The sequence below is a fragment of the Camelus bactrianus genome, chromosome 34, assembly GCF_048773025.1.
Source record: "Camelus bactrianus isolate YW-2024 breed Bactrian camel chromosome 34, ASM4877302v1, whole genome shotgun sequence".
In the NCBI taxonomy this organism is placed as follows: Eukaryota; Metazoa; Chordata; class Mammalia; order Artiodactyla; family Camelidae; genus Camelus; species Camelus bactrianus.
In genome coordinates, this window is record NC_133572.1 from 6,428,605 (window position 1) to 6,444,063 (window position 15,459).

The 15,459-nt window shown below is 39.1% G+C and overlaps 1 protein-coding gene across 2 annotated transcripts; it reads right to left on the bottom strand.

Annotated features, from left to right (window-relative positions):
- Positions 1 to 1,401: 1,401 nt before the first annotated feature.
- CLEC12A (C-type lectin domain family 12 member A) lies at positions 1,402 to 11,543 on the bottom strand. Of its 2 annotated transcripts, XM_045510227.2 has the most exons (7): positions 11,451 to 11,543; positions 11,228 to 11,347; positions 7,347 to 7,445; positions 6,869 to 7,057; positions 5,770 to 5,921; positions 4,201 to 4,307; positions 1,402 to 2,039 (listed from the first exon to the last, which is right to left on the bottom strand). In XM_045510227.2, exons 2-7 carry the CDS (start codon positions 11,316 to 11,318, stop codon positions 1,865 to 1,867), a joined length of 813 nt encoding a protein of 270 aa, XP_045366183.2. In that variant the 5' UTR covers positions 11,319 to 11,347; positions 11,451 to 11,543; the 3' UTR covers positions 1,402 to 1,864. The 2 variants fall into 2 exon arrangements, with proteins under 2 accessions (XP_045366183.2, XP_010944695.2); XM_010946393.3 differs by lacking the exon at positions 11,451 to 11,543 and having other exon boundaries at positions 11,228 to 11,435.
- Between the last annotated feature and the right edge of the window lie 3,916 nt (positions 11,544 to 15,459).

A 15,459-nucleotide genomic window follows, 5' to 3' on the forward strand; every position in this document is an offset into this window, starting at 1 on the left:
GGGAGGCCTAAGTCAGCTCCAGACGGTGCTCAGAAGCTGCACTAGACCTGAGTTTTCCCCAGTGAGGGCTAGGCAGCCAGACCTCCTCAGCCCCGCATCACTAGTCACTGGCTATGAGCTGCCCTGGGAAGGGAGCGTGACCTCGGTTGAATTAACTCTCTTCGACGGAGGCGGAGGCGAAGGCTCACATTTGATAGTTGCGTGTTGACAGCTCGCCCTGCAACTGGCAGAACCAGCCCTTCAGTCCCGAAGGGGGAGGGCTCTTGGATCACATCACAGAGTCACTACAGCTTAACGTCCGTGGAAGGGAAGCAAGTCCGGGTTGAAGGTACGTCTCTCTTTTTGGAATAAGCTTGTAAGAGGAAGACGTGCGGAATGAATTCTAGCCCCCGATCGCTCCTCTGTGATTCCTTCAGACTCCTCTCACTCTCTGCCCGTCAGCTGCCTGGGGCTTGAGCCCGTCTGCCAGACCTTTCTCAAGCTGTGCCCGCCGAGGATGCCTACTTACCATCAAAGCGGGGCGTGGATCATACAGAGGTACTCAAGCAGGGCAACTGGCTGCCGCACGTGTTTCTTCCTGTCCCTTTTCTGTACCAGCAACCTTACGCCCTCTCCTGTTGATCAGAGTCAATTACTCCTCCCAAGATAACATTCATTTAATGAGATCTCGTGCCCCCTAGTGGAAGGATCTGGCCTTTACAGACAAGATTCTCTAAATCCACAGAACCCCGAGTTCCTCGGACAGAAGCCCCGTTTCCCAAGTGGGGTCACTCTGGCTTCTCCCCTTGGTTTCCAGATCCCTGTCGTCTACCTACTGAGGACACAGCACCATGTAAAGGTTACTGAGTTAAAGTACACACTGTAACTTGGAAGATACTGTCATGTTGTCGCTAAGGATTCCCTCTGAGGTGCTTCTGCAGCTGTGTTTTGACAGGCCCTTAGTCCTTCCCATTGCTCTGTGTGACCTGCAGATTTGTGTGGCTTCAGTTTGTGGTATATAACCAGTGGATCCCGTGGTCAGTTGTCCACTCCCTTACCTCTGTGCTAGAAAGTGTGTCCCTTGGTCAGACATGATGTTATGTAAGATCACCTTCCAGCTGATCAAATTATTCTCTAACTAAGCCTGTGGACAGTGGTTCTGGCTGAACTCTGTGGGCAGGACAAACAATTCCATTCCCAAAATATGCATCTCTTCCTGTTAAAGTGAGTCGCGGCTCTTCCATTGTGGAATGGGTGAATATTAGTTAACTGGACAGCAAACGGCTTATTGTTTTCTTTGAGGCATTTTACAACGAGCCCCTGGTCCTTGCTGCACTGTGTTTACCAGTCACTGGACGTGGAGATCCCTCGGAAGGAGGTGTAACTCTGGATGAGGCAAAAAGCATCACACTGCATATAACATTCCCATGCAGAGGTTTTCCACATTTTTATTGTTATATTTATTACTATTTTGTTTTGGATGCCATTATCAATGATATTGCTTTATAAATTTTATTTTGCATTGCTCACTGCTAACATATAGAAATATGATTGATGCATAATTTCTTCAATTTTCTGTAAGGTTGGTATTTACCTTATTTCTGGAAAAGCAGGAAAAATTAGCTTCAGTTTTCTGTATTCTCACCCAAAACACTGTATTTATGCTCAACAGTATCTGGGCTGGATAATAAGGTGTAACTTTAGTTAGGAGTTTAGATTTTATTCACTCAGCAAATGAGGAGAAAGGAGAAAGTTTGAAAATATAAATTGTGAGAGAGGCAGAAATGTAATCTCACTGCAGTCGTCTGTGTGGTCCACAAGATGTATGCTCCCTAAAGTTGCCTTTAATCTCAGGATAGTAGCTGGGCAAAATAATTGCAACTCACTACGTCCTTCCACCTGGCACTTCAGTCGTTAGCACACTCTCAATCTTCACTGAATTGGCCAACTTCTCACATATAATTCTTTGTGTTTCAGTGCAGGATGTGTAATAAACATTTGAGTGATGTAGGTAACCACAATTTAACTTATCATTTAAGCCATTTGTATTTCTTGTATACCTGAAAGACAAAATGAAGAATTACCCTTGGCAAGCCCAACCTTTGAAACATATTCACAGAAAAAAAAAAAAAAAAAGACTTTCCCAGCATATCATTGCTCCTAGGGTCTGCATTCTCTAAAATAAAGTTTAATTATTATTTATAATATCGAGGGTCCAAGTAACCTATTTTTACTGACAAATAAGCCAGGTCACACACCGCCTGATTTCTCTCTGTCTGTTCTGCTTTCACACATCTGGGATATTTGTCATCCTTTACTTCTGGTCATAGCTCCTTCCTTCCCCAACATCTAATATGATTTAGCACAATGCAGTTCCATTAGACTTTCTGGGAAAACTGGACCAGTGGTCCTAGAGTAGTAGTTAATCTGCAAGGCTGTCCTTCTCAAATGTTTTTCATAATCACCAACGCCAAGAATTAACCTAATCTAGGATACCTTAAGCTCAACATCATCTTGAAGTGATGTTTTTCCCTCCAGCCATTTTTCAGAGATTTTACTATGAAGTCCTGAATAATCACCAGCCCCCAATCACTGATGAGGGACTACGCATTAAAGACAAACTTGCAAACTAAATAAATTATCTTTGGGGGAAAATGTAGCATCAATACTTGGGTCAGTAAGTCATGGTCATGAATATATAAAAAGTTCATCAACTAAATTTTCAAAAGTGAAATTTCCTATTTGAAGTGACACAATACAGGTGTTATTGATCATGGCCAATTTCCAGAAGCAAATCCAAAAATAACATTGAGAATAAAAAAGGAAATCATATGCATTATATATGATTATATATTATATACATATATTATTATACAAGTTTTATTTCTGTATTATTTCTGGATAATTGGAAGTATCTGCTGTGTCTTCCATCCCGTTATGTATTACTTTCTCATTAGCAATAATCTCGGATAAGCACATGGAAATTCTACTTTTTAAAACAAGATTCCATCTATACTGCCCCCTGACGCTCACACTACCTTTACCTCTAGTCCCTCACTCCGAATGAGAGCTTTGGACCATGTGCCCTTCTCTCCTTCGTCTGTACGTCTGTACGTTTCTTATCCCTCATCCCGTCCTAGCGCTGCGGATCGCCAAAGGTACAGCTGCCTTGCCTTTCTGACCCGTTTTCCTTCACCTATTATTTCTAGCTGATGGAAAAAGCAAACAAGGCAAAACAAACAGACAAAAACAATCAAAGCTTCTATTTGCTGCCTTGCCCAACATGTGAGTATGGGGGAATCTCAGGGTTTAGATTCAGGATGACAGCACTCAACACAGTTGTCGCGAGTTCACTCCCGCTTGGTGTGTCCTGGACCCACAAGTGTGTATCAGCTTGTGAGCTTGTAACTTTATGCAGCAGTTTGAGGCTTTGGTTTCTTTCTTTAGTCTAATCCTGTCCACTTCCCAAGTTTAAGTAATTATAAAACACAAATCGATTTTGGCATTATTTTTATATAAGCCTTTCCCACGTCATTACGAGAACAAATACAACATATGAATCTATTTATAATGGTATATTTATAGCTGTATTTCTTAATATATTACACAAGAAAATATTGCATATATCCTATATGTGCAATGTATCATATCCATGTTCATTTTATTCTCTTCACCAGAAATGCTCTTCCAGTCAATCTAGTCAATCTCTAAATTTTTTGTTCAAAAATGGCCACTTCAAGTGTCAGTTATAACAAATTTAAAGGCTCAAATTTATTTTTAGCTATTCTGTCTTCTTGCTGAAACGTTTATCACTTAATATTTTTTTAATCTGTAGAATTAACTAGCCTGTGCATACAATTAAAGATTAAGTAACTAAAGGACGAATCAAGCTTTCATTCCTCTCTATAATTCCAGCATTTCACACAATTTTAAGTACATGTTCAAAGCTAGTGAATTTCGTCATCTTCTGTAATTTTCTTACATAAGAGCATTATTACAGAAGTTCTCCTTTATTTGGCTACTATAAGTTCTTTAGTGACTTGTCCAGAAAATGAGAAGATATTTGCAGCAACTTTTTGCACTGTAAACACATTACAGAAGCCTGATGGAAAAGAGTTCTTTGAGGATGCAATTTTGGCTGAAGTTCTACTCTGCACTCTTCCCGAGGAAAACAGCTTTACTCAAACCTCCTATAAAAATGCAACAAGAATTCAGACTTACCAGTCAGAGGAGATAATTGCTGTATCCAATTGCTTGGTGTTTGGGTTCCCTTTTCTGGGAGACAATCCCAGCCAATATCTATATAACCTCTTGGATTTTATAAATTCCTATGGGCGATAGAGATGGTTTGCTAAAATCATTGGCTCCCATTTCTGTACAGAACCTCACAATGTAATTTCCTACAAATTACTGCCCTAAGGTGACATCTTTGACACGCTACCACTGCTTTTCTATGCCATCAAAAGAAATTGAGACGAAGTGTCCCTTACTGTAAGATTTCCTTCAACGTTTATACTCAGTTACTGTCTCACATGGAGAAGGATTTACCAATCCATGCATAACCTTGTCTTAAGGTCAATGAAGTGCATAATTTCAGATTTCAAATGTTAAGCAGTAAATATTCAGTTTGGGGGTAAAAGAAGTGGTTACTCACTAGAAAACACAAGTTAAGAGAAACATAGGAATAGGAGGAAAATGTGGCAAAGTCAGATGAATGGGTATAGAACAGAATTCAAAACCAGTCCAGAATTTTATTACCAAAGTAACAGTTTTTTTCCTCAAATTTCAGTAATTTGTTGACGAAGTAACTATAGATGGGTTATTTGAAAATAATCAGATAAGGAAGAGACTGTGGATTGATTTTTCCTCTTCTAAAAAGGAGGACGAAGATTACTACGGCAGAGAAGCTGAGGCTTTTGGGAAAATATATTTTTGCTTAAAATAAATATGTGATTACTGTCTGAAAAGCTAGAAATGCTAATTAATAAGTAAAATATAGAGATACTATTTAGATATTAGAAAATAAATAAATAAATGTATAAATATGTCGTCCAGAGAATTCACTTTTCCTGGAAGCTGGGAACTCAGTGCAATGTATCTGCTTGGCACTTGTCTTTGCCGCCCCAACTTAATTCTATTTTTTAAAAAATTAATGAATGAATGTTTTTGTTTTGGGGGAGGTAATTAGGTTTATTTATTTATTTAGATGGAGGTACTGGGGATTGAACCCAGGACTTTGTGCTGGGTTCATTGCTAAGCATGTGCTCTATCACTCAGCCCTAGCCGCCCCCTCTACTTTTTATACATATTTTATCAAAACTATCTTGTTATTCTAGTATATGTATACGGTTAAAAAATACAAAATTGGCAGAAACAAAGAACTTCCTCCTGTGTAGATTTTATGGAATTGGTAATACTCAGGAATAATTTCCAGATCTTCTGTTTTTATATAAATGCTCAGAAACTGTGTTCTGAGAGTTGACCCTAAAATTCCAGTTTGGAAATGCTGACAGACCTAGAGATTCATTGTGCCCATACGTATCCATCTGCCCATCAGCCTGTAAAATTTCACTGATGCTAAGGTCCTAAGCTAAGGTTTTGTATGACCAACTCTGGCTCTGGTCCTCTGAGATAAATATACGAACTCTCAGTCACCTCATACCACTACTAGAATAAGCCAGAATCACGTCTGGACTAGTACAAATTTCCCCCAACCTGCCTCACTCCTCTCTGTTCTGTGATGGGGAGAGTGACTTCCTTCCTCACAGGCAGAGATCTGTGGGGTCTCACCAGTACACTTTTGTTTTTAATCCTCAGCAGGCTGGCATTGTGATTGGAGCATATCGCGTCACTCTTCTGCCATGTTTCATAACTTTCAACCCGTAAATAACAGCTGTCGTCATGCCACATCCATTCCTTCGGGCAAGGTTTACATTTGTGCTCTGGAAGAAGAACATAGTTTTATGTTTATGTGGATCATCGCCCCAATTCTTAGTATCCCCATTGTTCTCTGTGTTAAATTAACCACATTCACTTGCCTTTTTCCCTCTAACATCAAAGGTGGAGACAATAATACATCCTGAGTTCCAGGCTTGCATGCACCACCGCAAAACATGGTTGGAATACGTTTGAAACTACACACTCGGATTCCGATGTATTTTCCTACCTCAGGAGCCCTGGATAACGATGAATTAACCTCCTTCTTTCCCTTGTCATTGTGTGTATTTCTACATGGCAATAAAAGTTAACTACAAGAAACGTTGTGTGATGAGAATCAACCTTACAAACCTACGTCAATCCTGCCCCTTCCCACTAGAGCGCTCCTGGCACTCTGCCTTGTTGAAGATTTGGGACACTTCTCAAGACGACAAAGAACAAGGTTTAGTTATAATAACTATAGAAACTCTTAGAGATACTAAAAGACCAATTCCTCCCACTTCCAAGAGTAAGACTTGACTTGATTTTTTTTTTTTTTTATTGACTCTTATCCAACACTGACTGAAATTTGGCACCGCGGTCACCCATAAAGAGGGGACCCATCTTCCATCGCTGTCCATCATAAAGGATATAAAGAGGTGCCTATACTCTGTTGACCTCAGTGCCCAAATAGCCGAGGTAAATGTCAGATTAGAGAAACTGTTTACTGTCTAATGTTTTAGTAAGTAACTGTCATCTCCTGATAATTTGGGAGCCTATATTATCATTGGGTTTTTTTTCTGTTTATCTTCTAACTAGACAGAAATGTCAACAAAGCTTCTGTCAATCACATTTAATTCTTTGCTCCATATAATGGCTTCCTAGAGAAAGGCTAGTGATGAAATGATTCTCAAGTGACTCCTAGGTTTAGTTCATGGTGTAATAAATAACTCAGAGAGAAATATAGAATTACCTGGGTTTTTTCTATGTAGCTCATGGCATAATTTGGTGGCTGTTTCTTGCAGTGTGATCGAGAGGTTCCTGACCTTCTCAAAACTATCCATGTTATGCTTTAGTTGTAGAGAAACATTTCTCTGAAGTTCTTCTTTGAACTCTTGTAGTTTATTCAATTCCCCCATGTCTGTCTTCGAAGTTATATAAACTCCAGATTAAAAAAGAGAGAGAGAGAGAGATGATGATGAAAAATTGTAATCCTTCAATACAACCACCACCCATTTTTGGCTGAATTGTATTAAGAATATTGAAGGTCTAGAGAAGCAGTTATCTTACAGGAGTCAGGGAAAGAGACTAAGTACCATGTTGAAAGTACTTATCTAAATTCACTTTGTGGGTGTTATCACCTATCATTCCAATGCTTCAGTTCAGGGAGTACAACTCATGCAATTCTAGGTGTTTTCCCTGTCAATAAACACAATAATAATAATACATACATATGCCTCCTAAGACTCCCAGTCCAATCAGCAGCAGAAGGCAGAGAAGAATCAGAGCCAAGGCTCTTCGACGCCATATGTGGGAAGGAGCAGGAGGCTCTGCGGAAAGCAAAATTAGCAAAGATGCCTGAAATGGTATACGTCTTAATTTGAATCATGCATTCATTTATTTTGCCTTTACTTCCTTCCTCACATGTTCCTGGTAAAGAAATGTTTTGCTAGAAACTCACGGATATTTTTGTAATACCTTTATATGTATATATTTTTTATTGAAGTATAGTCAGTTTACAATGTTGTATTAATTTCTAGTGTACAGCACAATGCTTCAGTCATACATGCACATACATATGTTCATTTTCATATTCTTTTTCACCATAAGTTACTACAAGATATTGAATATAGTTCCCTGTGCTGTAGTATGAACTTGTTTATATATTTTATATATAGTAGTTAGTATCTGCAAATCTCAAACTCCCAATTTATCCCTTCCCACCCCCCTCCCCCTCTGGTAGCCATAAGTTTGTTTTCTGTGTCTGTGAACCTGTTTCTGTTTTGTAAATAAGTTTATCTTTCCTTTTTAGGTTCCACATATAAGTGCTATCATATGGTATTTTTCTTTCTCTTTCTGGCTTACTTCACTTATAAAGACAATCTTCAGATCTACCAATGTTGCTGCAAATGAAATTATTTTATTATTTTGTATGACTGAGTAGTGTTCCATTGTATAAATATGCCACAACTTCTTTATCCAGTCATCTGTCATTGGACATTTAGGTTGTTTCCATGTCTTGGCTATTGTAAATAGTGCTGCTATGAACATTGAGGTGCAGGTGTCTTTTTGAATTAAGGTTCCTCCTGGATTTTTGCCCAGCAGTGGGATTGCTGGATCATATGGTAAGTCTATTTTTAGTTTTTTGAAGAATCTCCATACTTTTATCCATAATGGTTGCACCAATTGTAGGTTGGTACATTCCTACCAACAGTGTGGGAGGGCTCCCTTTTCTCCACAGCCTCTCCAGCATTTATTGTTTGTGGACTTTTGAATGATGGCCATTCTGACTGGTGTGAAGTGATACCTCATTGTAGTTTTGATTTGCATTTCTCTGATAAAATTAGCCATATGGAGCTTTTTTTCATGTGCCTATTGGCCATTTGTATGTCTTCATTGGAGAATTGCTTGTTTTGGTCTTTTGCACATTTTTGGATTGGGTTGTTTGTTTTTTATTATTAGGTTGTATGAGCTACTTATATATTCTGGAAACTAAGCCTTTGTCAGTCTCATCTTTTGCAGATATTTCCTCCCATTGGGATAGCAGTATAGATGTCAATTAATATGCGATGAGCGAGAAAGCCCCCCTAGGCGGTATTTAGAAGCCTACTTCAAACCCTTAGCTTGCATCGGTATTTCACCTGCACGTTTCATTTAAAGTGTAGCTGGTTTCAGGCACAAAATTAAGGAAATAAATAAAAGAGAAATGAGCACTTTCACTTTTGCCTAAGACATCCTTCTCAAGAGTGATACTAGATACTAGATACAACTAGATACTAATTGTTTTACATGCAAATTGGTTCTCAAAGAAAAGGCTGTTAATTGATAGGCAGATTCCAGAAACAAAGAGGTAAAAATGGGGTTGAAAAAAGAAGCAACAGATACACACTTCTATGTATAAAATAGATAAACAACAAGGACCTACTGTATAGCACAGGGAACTATATGCAGTATCTTACAGTAACCTATAATGAAAAATAATATGAAAAGGAATATAAGTTTGTACATGTGTGACTGAAACATGCTGTACACTGGAAATTGATGTAACATTGTACACTGACTATACTTCAGTAAGAAAAAAAAAGTTGGGTTATGAAAATAAACAAAGAAATGGAAGAATAAATGGAGAGATTTCAGTGGTCAAGCAGGGATGTGTTCTGATAAAATAGGAGTAGCAGAGCATGCTGGTGCACTGGGGAGGGATAATCGGCCAGAGGAGGGGAGAGAGAATAGTGAAGTAGGAGAGAAAGGAGAAAATTGTAAAGGAAATGTCTTGGAGAAGGACACTTGGGTTGAAATTTAGAGCCAAATGAGAAAGTCTGTCTTATGATAAGAGGAAATAAGCACCTTGTAAATATCATCTAGCAGTAAGGCGGAGAGGATGAGCGAGGATGCGACAGGATGGAGACGCTGGTAGCAGAAAGTAAAGGAGTGGAATGAAATAAATAGGAGCAAAGCCCATCAGATGAGAGTAAACTGGGCTCACACGTTTGTGTATGTTTTATCGACGACGTTCAGCTACTTGGGTGGGACACAGAGCAGGTAGTATTTAAGTTTAATAAGAATTGAATTTTTTCAAGGAAAAAAACACAAGGAGGAGGTATATACATATATATATATACACATACATAAGAGAGTAAGGGTAGATGTTAAATAATACAAAGTTTATATTACACAGTATAGAATTTAAGCTGAATAATGAGGAAATTAGACAAAATTGAGAAAGTCAACCAGACATTGACTGCAGAGTCGAAGAATTTCTGAATAAGAAGGTTTAGTAGGACAGGAAATGAGAAGGGATATGTAAAGGGCAATTAAGTTTATTTTTATTTATTAAAATAAATTAATTTTATTTATTTATTTATTCATTCATTCATTCATTCATTCACTCATTCATGATTTGTTAAATTCATGATTGATCCTCTTACACCAACCATAAAAAAGAAGAAACACAAATAAAGAAATTAAGATCGAAACTTTTGCAAAATCCTTAACCTCTCACTCTTTAAAAAAAAAAAAAAGATCCATGTTAAAGGAAGAAGCCACAGAATTAAACTGTTATCCTTTCTTCAGGTTTACAGTACTGATGAATGGATCCAAGCTTGGTTAGTGGATCCAAAATTTAGCATTAAAAATTCTGTTCACAGTAAAGTCAGAACTTCAAAGAGAGTTACATTGGGCGGGGGAGAGGGGTCATTTAAAGAATACATGAGAACTTTTCTATTACTCTTCTCTCTTAATTTCATTGTATTACCACCTTATTGTGTTCTCCTATCTACTTTTAATTTATACACACTGATTTTAAGTACGGACATTCTGGGGCAAGTTTCATCCAAAAAGCCACAAGCCACGAGCCACGAGGTCAGAGCTACAGACAATAAGAGAAATACAGGATTATGAGTAGGATGGAAATTAAAGTGCACTTTATTGAAACGTAAGTTGAAAGTACACACAAGTCGTCCATTTATATCAAAATTAAATTTAAATGAAAAAATACAAAGCTTCCAGGTACAGGGTGGCTTTGAATGTTGTATCTTCCAATATTTCTTTATCTTTTTTCTCCCTATAGTCCCTGATGTGGCTTCCACTCCACTGAACTTTGTCTATGTTTTAGTAAATTGGGAAAAGATCTCCAAAAGAAATAGGAAACAATTGGGGCTTAATTTGGTAGAAAGTCAAATATAATTCCCTAAAGATCCTCTCTGCCTTTCTCTTTGTGTCTCTGCCTTTGTTTCTTTTTTAGACATTCACACACATACACACACACACACACACACACAAGCATTTTCTTATTAAAAAAGTATGCAAAACCATGACTTTCCTGCACAACATATGTGCATTGTTCCATGGCTTCCTTCCATGAGGGAAAAAAAATGTTTCACAATCCAGTCATACGAAAGTACTCTCCCATACTAATTATCTTGAGTGTGATATTAAAAAACAGAAAAATTTGTAAAAGATGGCGTGTTCAATGACCTTATCATTGCCTTAAAAAAGAAACCTCTATAATCATTCGATCTGGATATTTGTGGTAGGTTTGGTGAAAAAAGAGAGGCTTATTTAAAACTTCAAATTGAAAGATTATTGTCAAATTGCTAGTTCAAACTCTTACCTTTTATCCCACATTTGTGAAACTCCTGGATATGTTCAGTCTTACTGGAGTCCTCGAATTTTAGATCTGCATAAGTGACCTCTTCAGACATTGATGGCAACGCAAAGAAAACTTGACAAACTGGAAAAAAAAAAAAAAGATGAGGGTAAACTAACAGAGTTGGATGTTAAACAGGAGTTGTGATTTTAACTTCTCTTTATAAACCAAAGCTTAAATTTATAACCTTAAACTTCTGTTTTTAAACAGTGCCAATAACCCACAGTCCGGAAATGAGCTGTTTGCCAGAAACGAACAGAATGCAGTTGCAAAAAGGAACGTCTTTCTTCCTCTTAACTCTTTCTTTTCTCATTTCTCTGTGTCTACAGGCCACAGAAAGCAGTTTTTAAAATTGTGTTTGGATATTATCAGTGTCATGCAAGGGGGCACAAATCACCAGTGCCGCATGGTTCAGATACAATATAGAGTTTATCAGGGACAAACTTTCTCTCAAACTTTTGAGAGAAGTGACAGAAAGGACCCAGTCCTCAAACACCCACTAGTCTACAGCGATGGCCTGGTGTGGATGTCCAGCATGTATCATGGCAAAGGTCCTGACAGAGACATTTGCATTAGCCAGGAGATCACACATGCCCAGAGATAGGGAGCGTGTAAGCCACACCCTGTCTCCCTTTACACGGGTACAGGATATTCTAAAAGGACCAAGGGAACCTAGTTTCCCTAGTAACAAGAAACAAATTAAGAAATCTGGGGCCCAGGAACTGAGCCATGGAGCATGCATACCGAAGGATAAGGTCAGTATATCAAAGGCCCCAGCAATAGCTTTGCAGGTCAGGGGGGTTAGCAGACATTTGGTCCTGTTCAAAACATCCAAAAGACATTTGGTCCATGCCAAAAGGTCCTTGAAATTTGGTCCTATATGAAACAGCCATGAGCATATTTGATCCACGCCAAATGGTTTTAGACAGGACGAAGTACAACCGGCTATCAAGAACCTTTTGGTGTGGATCAAATGTCTCATGGACCACATATCTTATGGATGTTTTGGACAGGACTAAATGTCCTATAAGTGTGTTTGGGGAGGGGGGGATTCTGCCAACTACTGAGTATTCCATGCCAATTGCACATTCTAGAAATGGAAAATAACCACAGGATGGGTTTGGGGACACACTGGGCCCACTGTGAGGTGGACCTAAGCTAAAACTCCATTGGTCCCTGGACCTCCATAAGCCCCTCCTCTGCATAGGGGGCCACAGTGATGCTTTGGGTCTCTTGGAATTAGTATGGCCTCAGAGCCAGGGTCTAGTATTTTCCCAAAGGCCTGATCATTTCTTTCCTGAAATGCACTGTTACCCTAGTAAAAAGCTGTAAGAACTTTTGGGGGAAGGCTAGAAGAAAGATGAAAAGTCTAAATTTTTGACAGTGTATCAGACTCCTTCCTTATGGGGACTCAGCTTCTGTTTCATTCTAGGTCTGTAAACTGGCTCAAATCTAAGACATATAGATTTAATACCAGGAATTGGTTCACGTGACGATGGGGGCTGAAAAGTCCCAAGCTACGCAGCTGCAAGCTGGAGACCTAGGAGAGGTGACGGGGGAGCTCCTGTTCAAGGGTAAGAAATGGCTGAAGTTCCAGCCCAGCAGTCAGGCAGGAGAAGTTGCTTTCACTTAGCCTTTAAAAAAAAACATTCAGATCTTCAACTTGGTTGGGGCCTGCCCACATTAAGGTAGGCAAGATTGCTTTACACATTGTACCGATTAAAACAATCTCATTCAGACACACCCAGAATAATGTCTGACAAAATGTCTGGGCACCCCATGGTGCAATCAATTTGATACTTAAAATTAACCATCACAACTGGTTAAAAATATAATTATTGCTTTTATGACTATTAATGTTATATTTACTCAGAAAAAAAAAATTTCCTTTCTCAATAGTTTTGGAGAGTCTCCAGAGATTATTATTTGAAGTGCACAATTATCTGACTAACAGAATGCACTCTAAATCAGCAATGGTCATGTGGTTCTGTGTCCCAGTAAGTAGAATATACAGGTCTGGGAACCAAGATGGACATGTGAGTGGCCCTGTTTGCCATATTACCGTTGATTTGGGGAATCTGTACTATGTCATCACAATTTTAGGATCTGCTGGTCTAGCAGCCCTGGTTTCCTCCAGCATCACAGTGAGAAGCTCACTAAATTTTAAGCTACGGCTGCTACTCTGGGCTTCTTATGCCAGGAGCCCAGCAGGGGAAAAAAAAAAAGGGTCACAATCTTGACAGGGTTAATTAAACCTGATTATCAGGAGAATGTAGGGCTGTTGTTGCATAAGAGGGAAAGTGAAGCGCGTGTTTGGCACCAAGGTGGCCCATTAGGATGTCTCTTGATGGTCCCCTGCTAAATGTCGACAGCTAATAGATAAGTTTAGTAGAAATGCGTTATTGTAACCAGGGGCTTAGACTCCTTAGTGATGGAATAGATAAGTTTAGTAGAAATGCGTTATTGTAACCAGGGGCTTAGACTCCTTAGTGATGGGTACCTTGGTCACCCTACTAGGTAAAATAGTCTAGCTGAGGATGTAGCCAAGGGTGAGTGGAATCTACAGTGAGTAGTGGAGGAGGGAGGTGATGGAAATTAGTGCAACTTCAAGACCAGTTGCAATGATGAGGAGCGTAGTTTGTCCCACTAAACTTGCTTTGGTGAGTTTCACCAAGAAAAGAAACTGAATAGAATACTGGAGGGGGTGATCAAGGAACATTTTTACATTAACCAAGCAGATCCAAGCAGCACAAGAGTAGATTGCAGCGGATAGTCTGGCTTGCTGCCCAGACACTCCCTTCAAGACTGATGTGGTCACCTCCAAAGCGACTGAGAATGTTGGCTACTGACTTCTCTCAGCTGACTCTTGTTCTCGGAATTGCTCTCTGTCCAAGGGAGTCACCCCTCGCAGGGACAGCCTACTGAAATGGCTCGGCAAGGTGACAAACTGGGGTATAAAGCTCAGCCTTCTGGCTTCAAGAAGTGCAACTTTGAAGGACCAGCCTAGCTCCGGAGCTCCCCACAGGATTGGCTGAGGCCTCTGTTGCAACTGCACTGTATGGATGAACAACTACCTTTGTCCAGTGTTGCTTCCCTCACCCTCAAGAGCATTTATCATCAAAGCTTCTACACAGAAGTCTTAGAGTTTCAGAATCTATTTCCTAGGAAATCCTCTTTATTAAAAAAAAAAAACTAAAATAATTATTTTCTTGATCCATTTTATATTTCTAAGGGAATAAAAACATCCGTCACATCGTGACTCTAGTTGCTTCCTTTTTACTAAACTCTCACTGTACTCACTTATTCATTATCCATCCATTTAATAAATAAGCATGTTCTAATTGCAGAAACTATTACGCCTAAGATTATATAATAAATAATGCACCTGTGGCTTTTAGTCTGGCATGTAAGGAGGCTGGAAATTATCACTCCCATCCACACAAGAGAAAAAAAAAAAAAAACTAAAGCTACAACCCTTCTTAGATTCATCAGAGAACTAAACTTACAGGGCAAACCACTGCCCCATAAATTGAAGAGACAGACAAGAAGAAATGGAGAATAACAGCTTGCTGGAGCAGAGAGGCCCAGGAGTAAAAAATCCACAAGAGCTGGTAACGGAGCAGGAAACCCAGACTGCAGTTGACAAATTTATGGGAAGATGATTAAAGGGAGGGTCTGCAAAGATGATGACAGCTCACCTGAACAGGATCAATGAACAGAATAGGTTCTGTCAATCAAACATTTTCCAAAAACCAACTTCTGCATGAGATACTTTCTTCACCAAATACAGTATGGTTAAAAAGTATCCCCTGTCCCTTCCGGCTTCTTTGTCGGGTGGTTTGGAAGCTCTGTTTCTTTAGAGTTGGTTACTGATGCTTTACTTTGTTCCTTTGGTGGTGTCATGTTCCCTTGGTTCTTTGATATTCGCAGCCTTGAGTTGACAGATCAAATCACCTGCCCATCATGACCGTCCCAATCTCCTCACTAAAGAGATGTTGGCCAAGGTCACAAAAATGAAATAGCCTACATATGTAATTACTTCCATTCCAATTTTGACCTACCTTAACCTAATTTGGCCTGCCCAAATCAAACTCATTTTGCTAACATTGCAGAAAGAGCCATACAGTGAGTTGATGGATGTTAACTTATTGCAGAAACTATTTCACAGTGTATACATATATCAAATTATTATGTTG

Bases quoted from the DNA above. Each gene is read 5' to 3' on its own strand.
- CLEC12A (XM_045510227.2), bottom strand. From the start codon at position 11,318: ATGTCTGAAGAGGTCACTTATGCAGATCTAAAATTCGAGGACTCCAGT. The intron at 5,922-6,868 runs GTAATTCTATAT...TTCTTCTTCCAG, and splicing joins GCTACATAGAAAAAACCCAG to AGCACAAATGTAAACCTTGC. The intron at 2,040-4,200 runs GTAAGTCTGAAT...TTTGTCTTTCAG, and splicing joins GCAATTATCTCCTCTGACTG to GTATACAAGAAATACAAATG.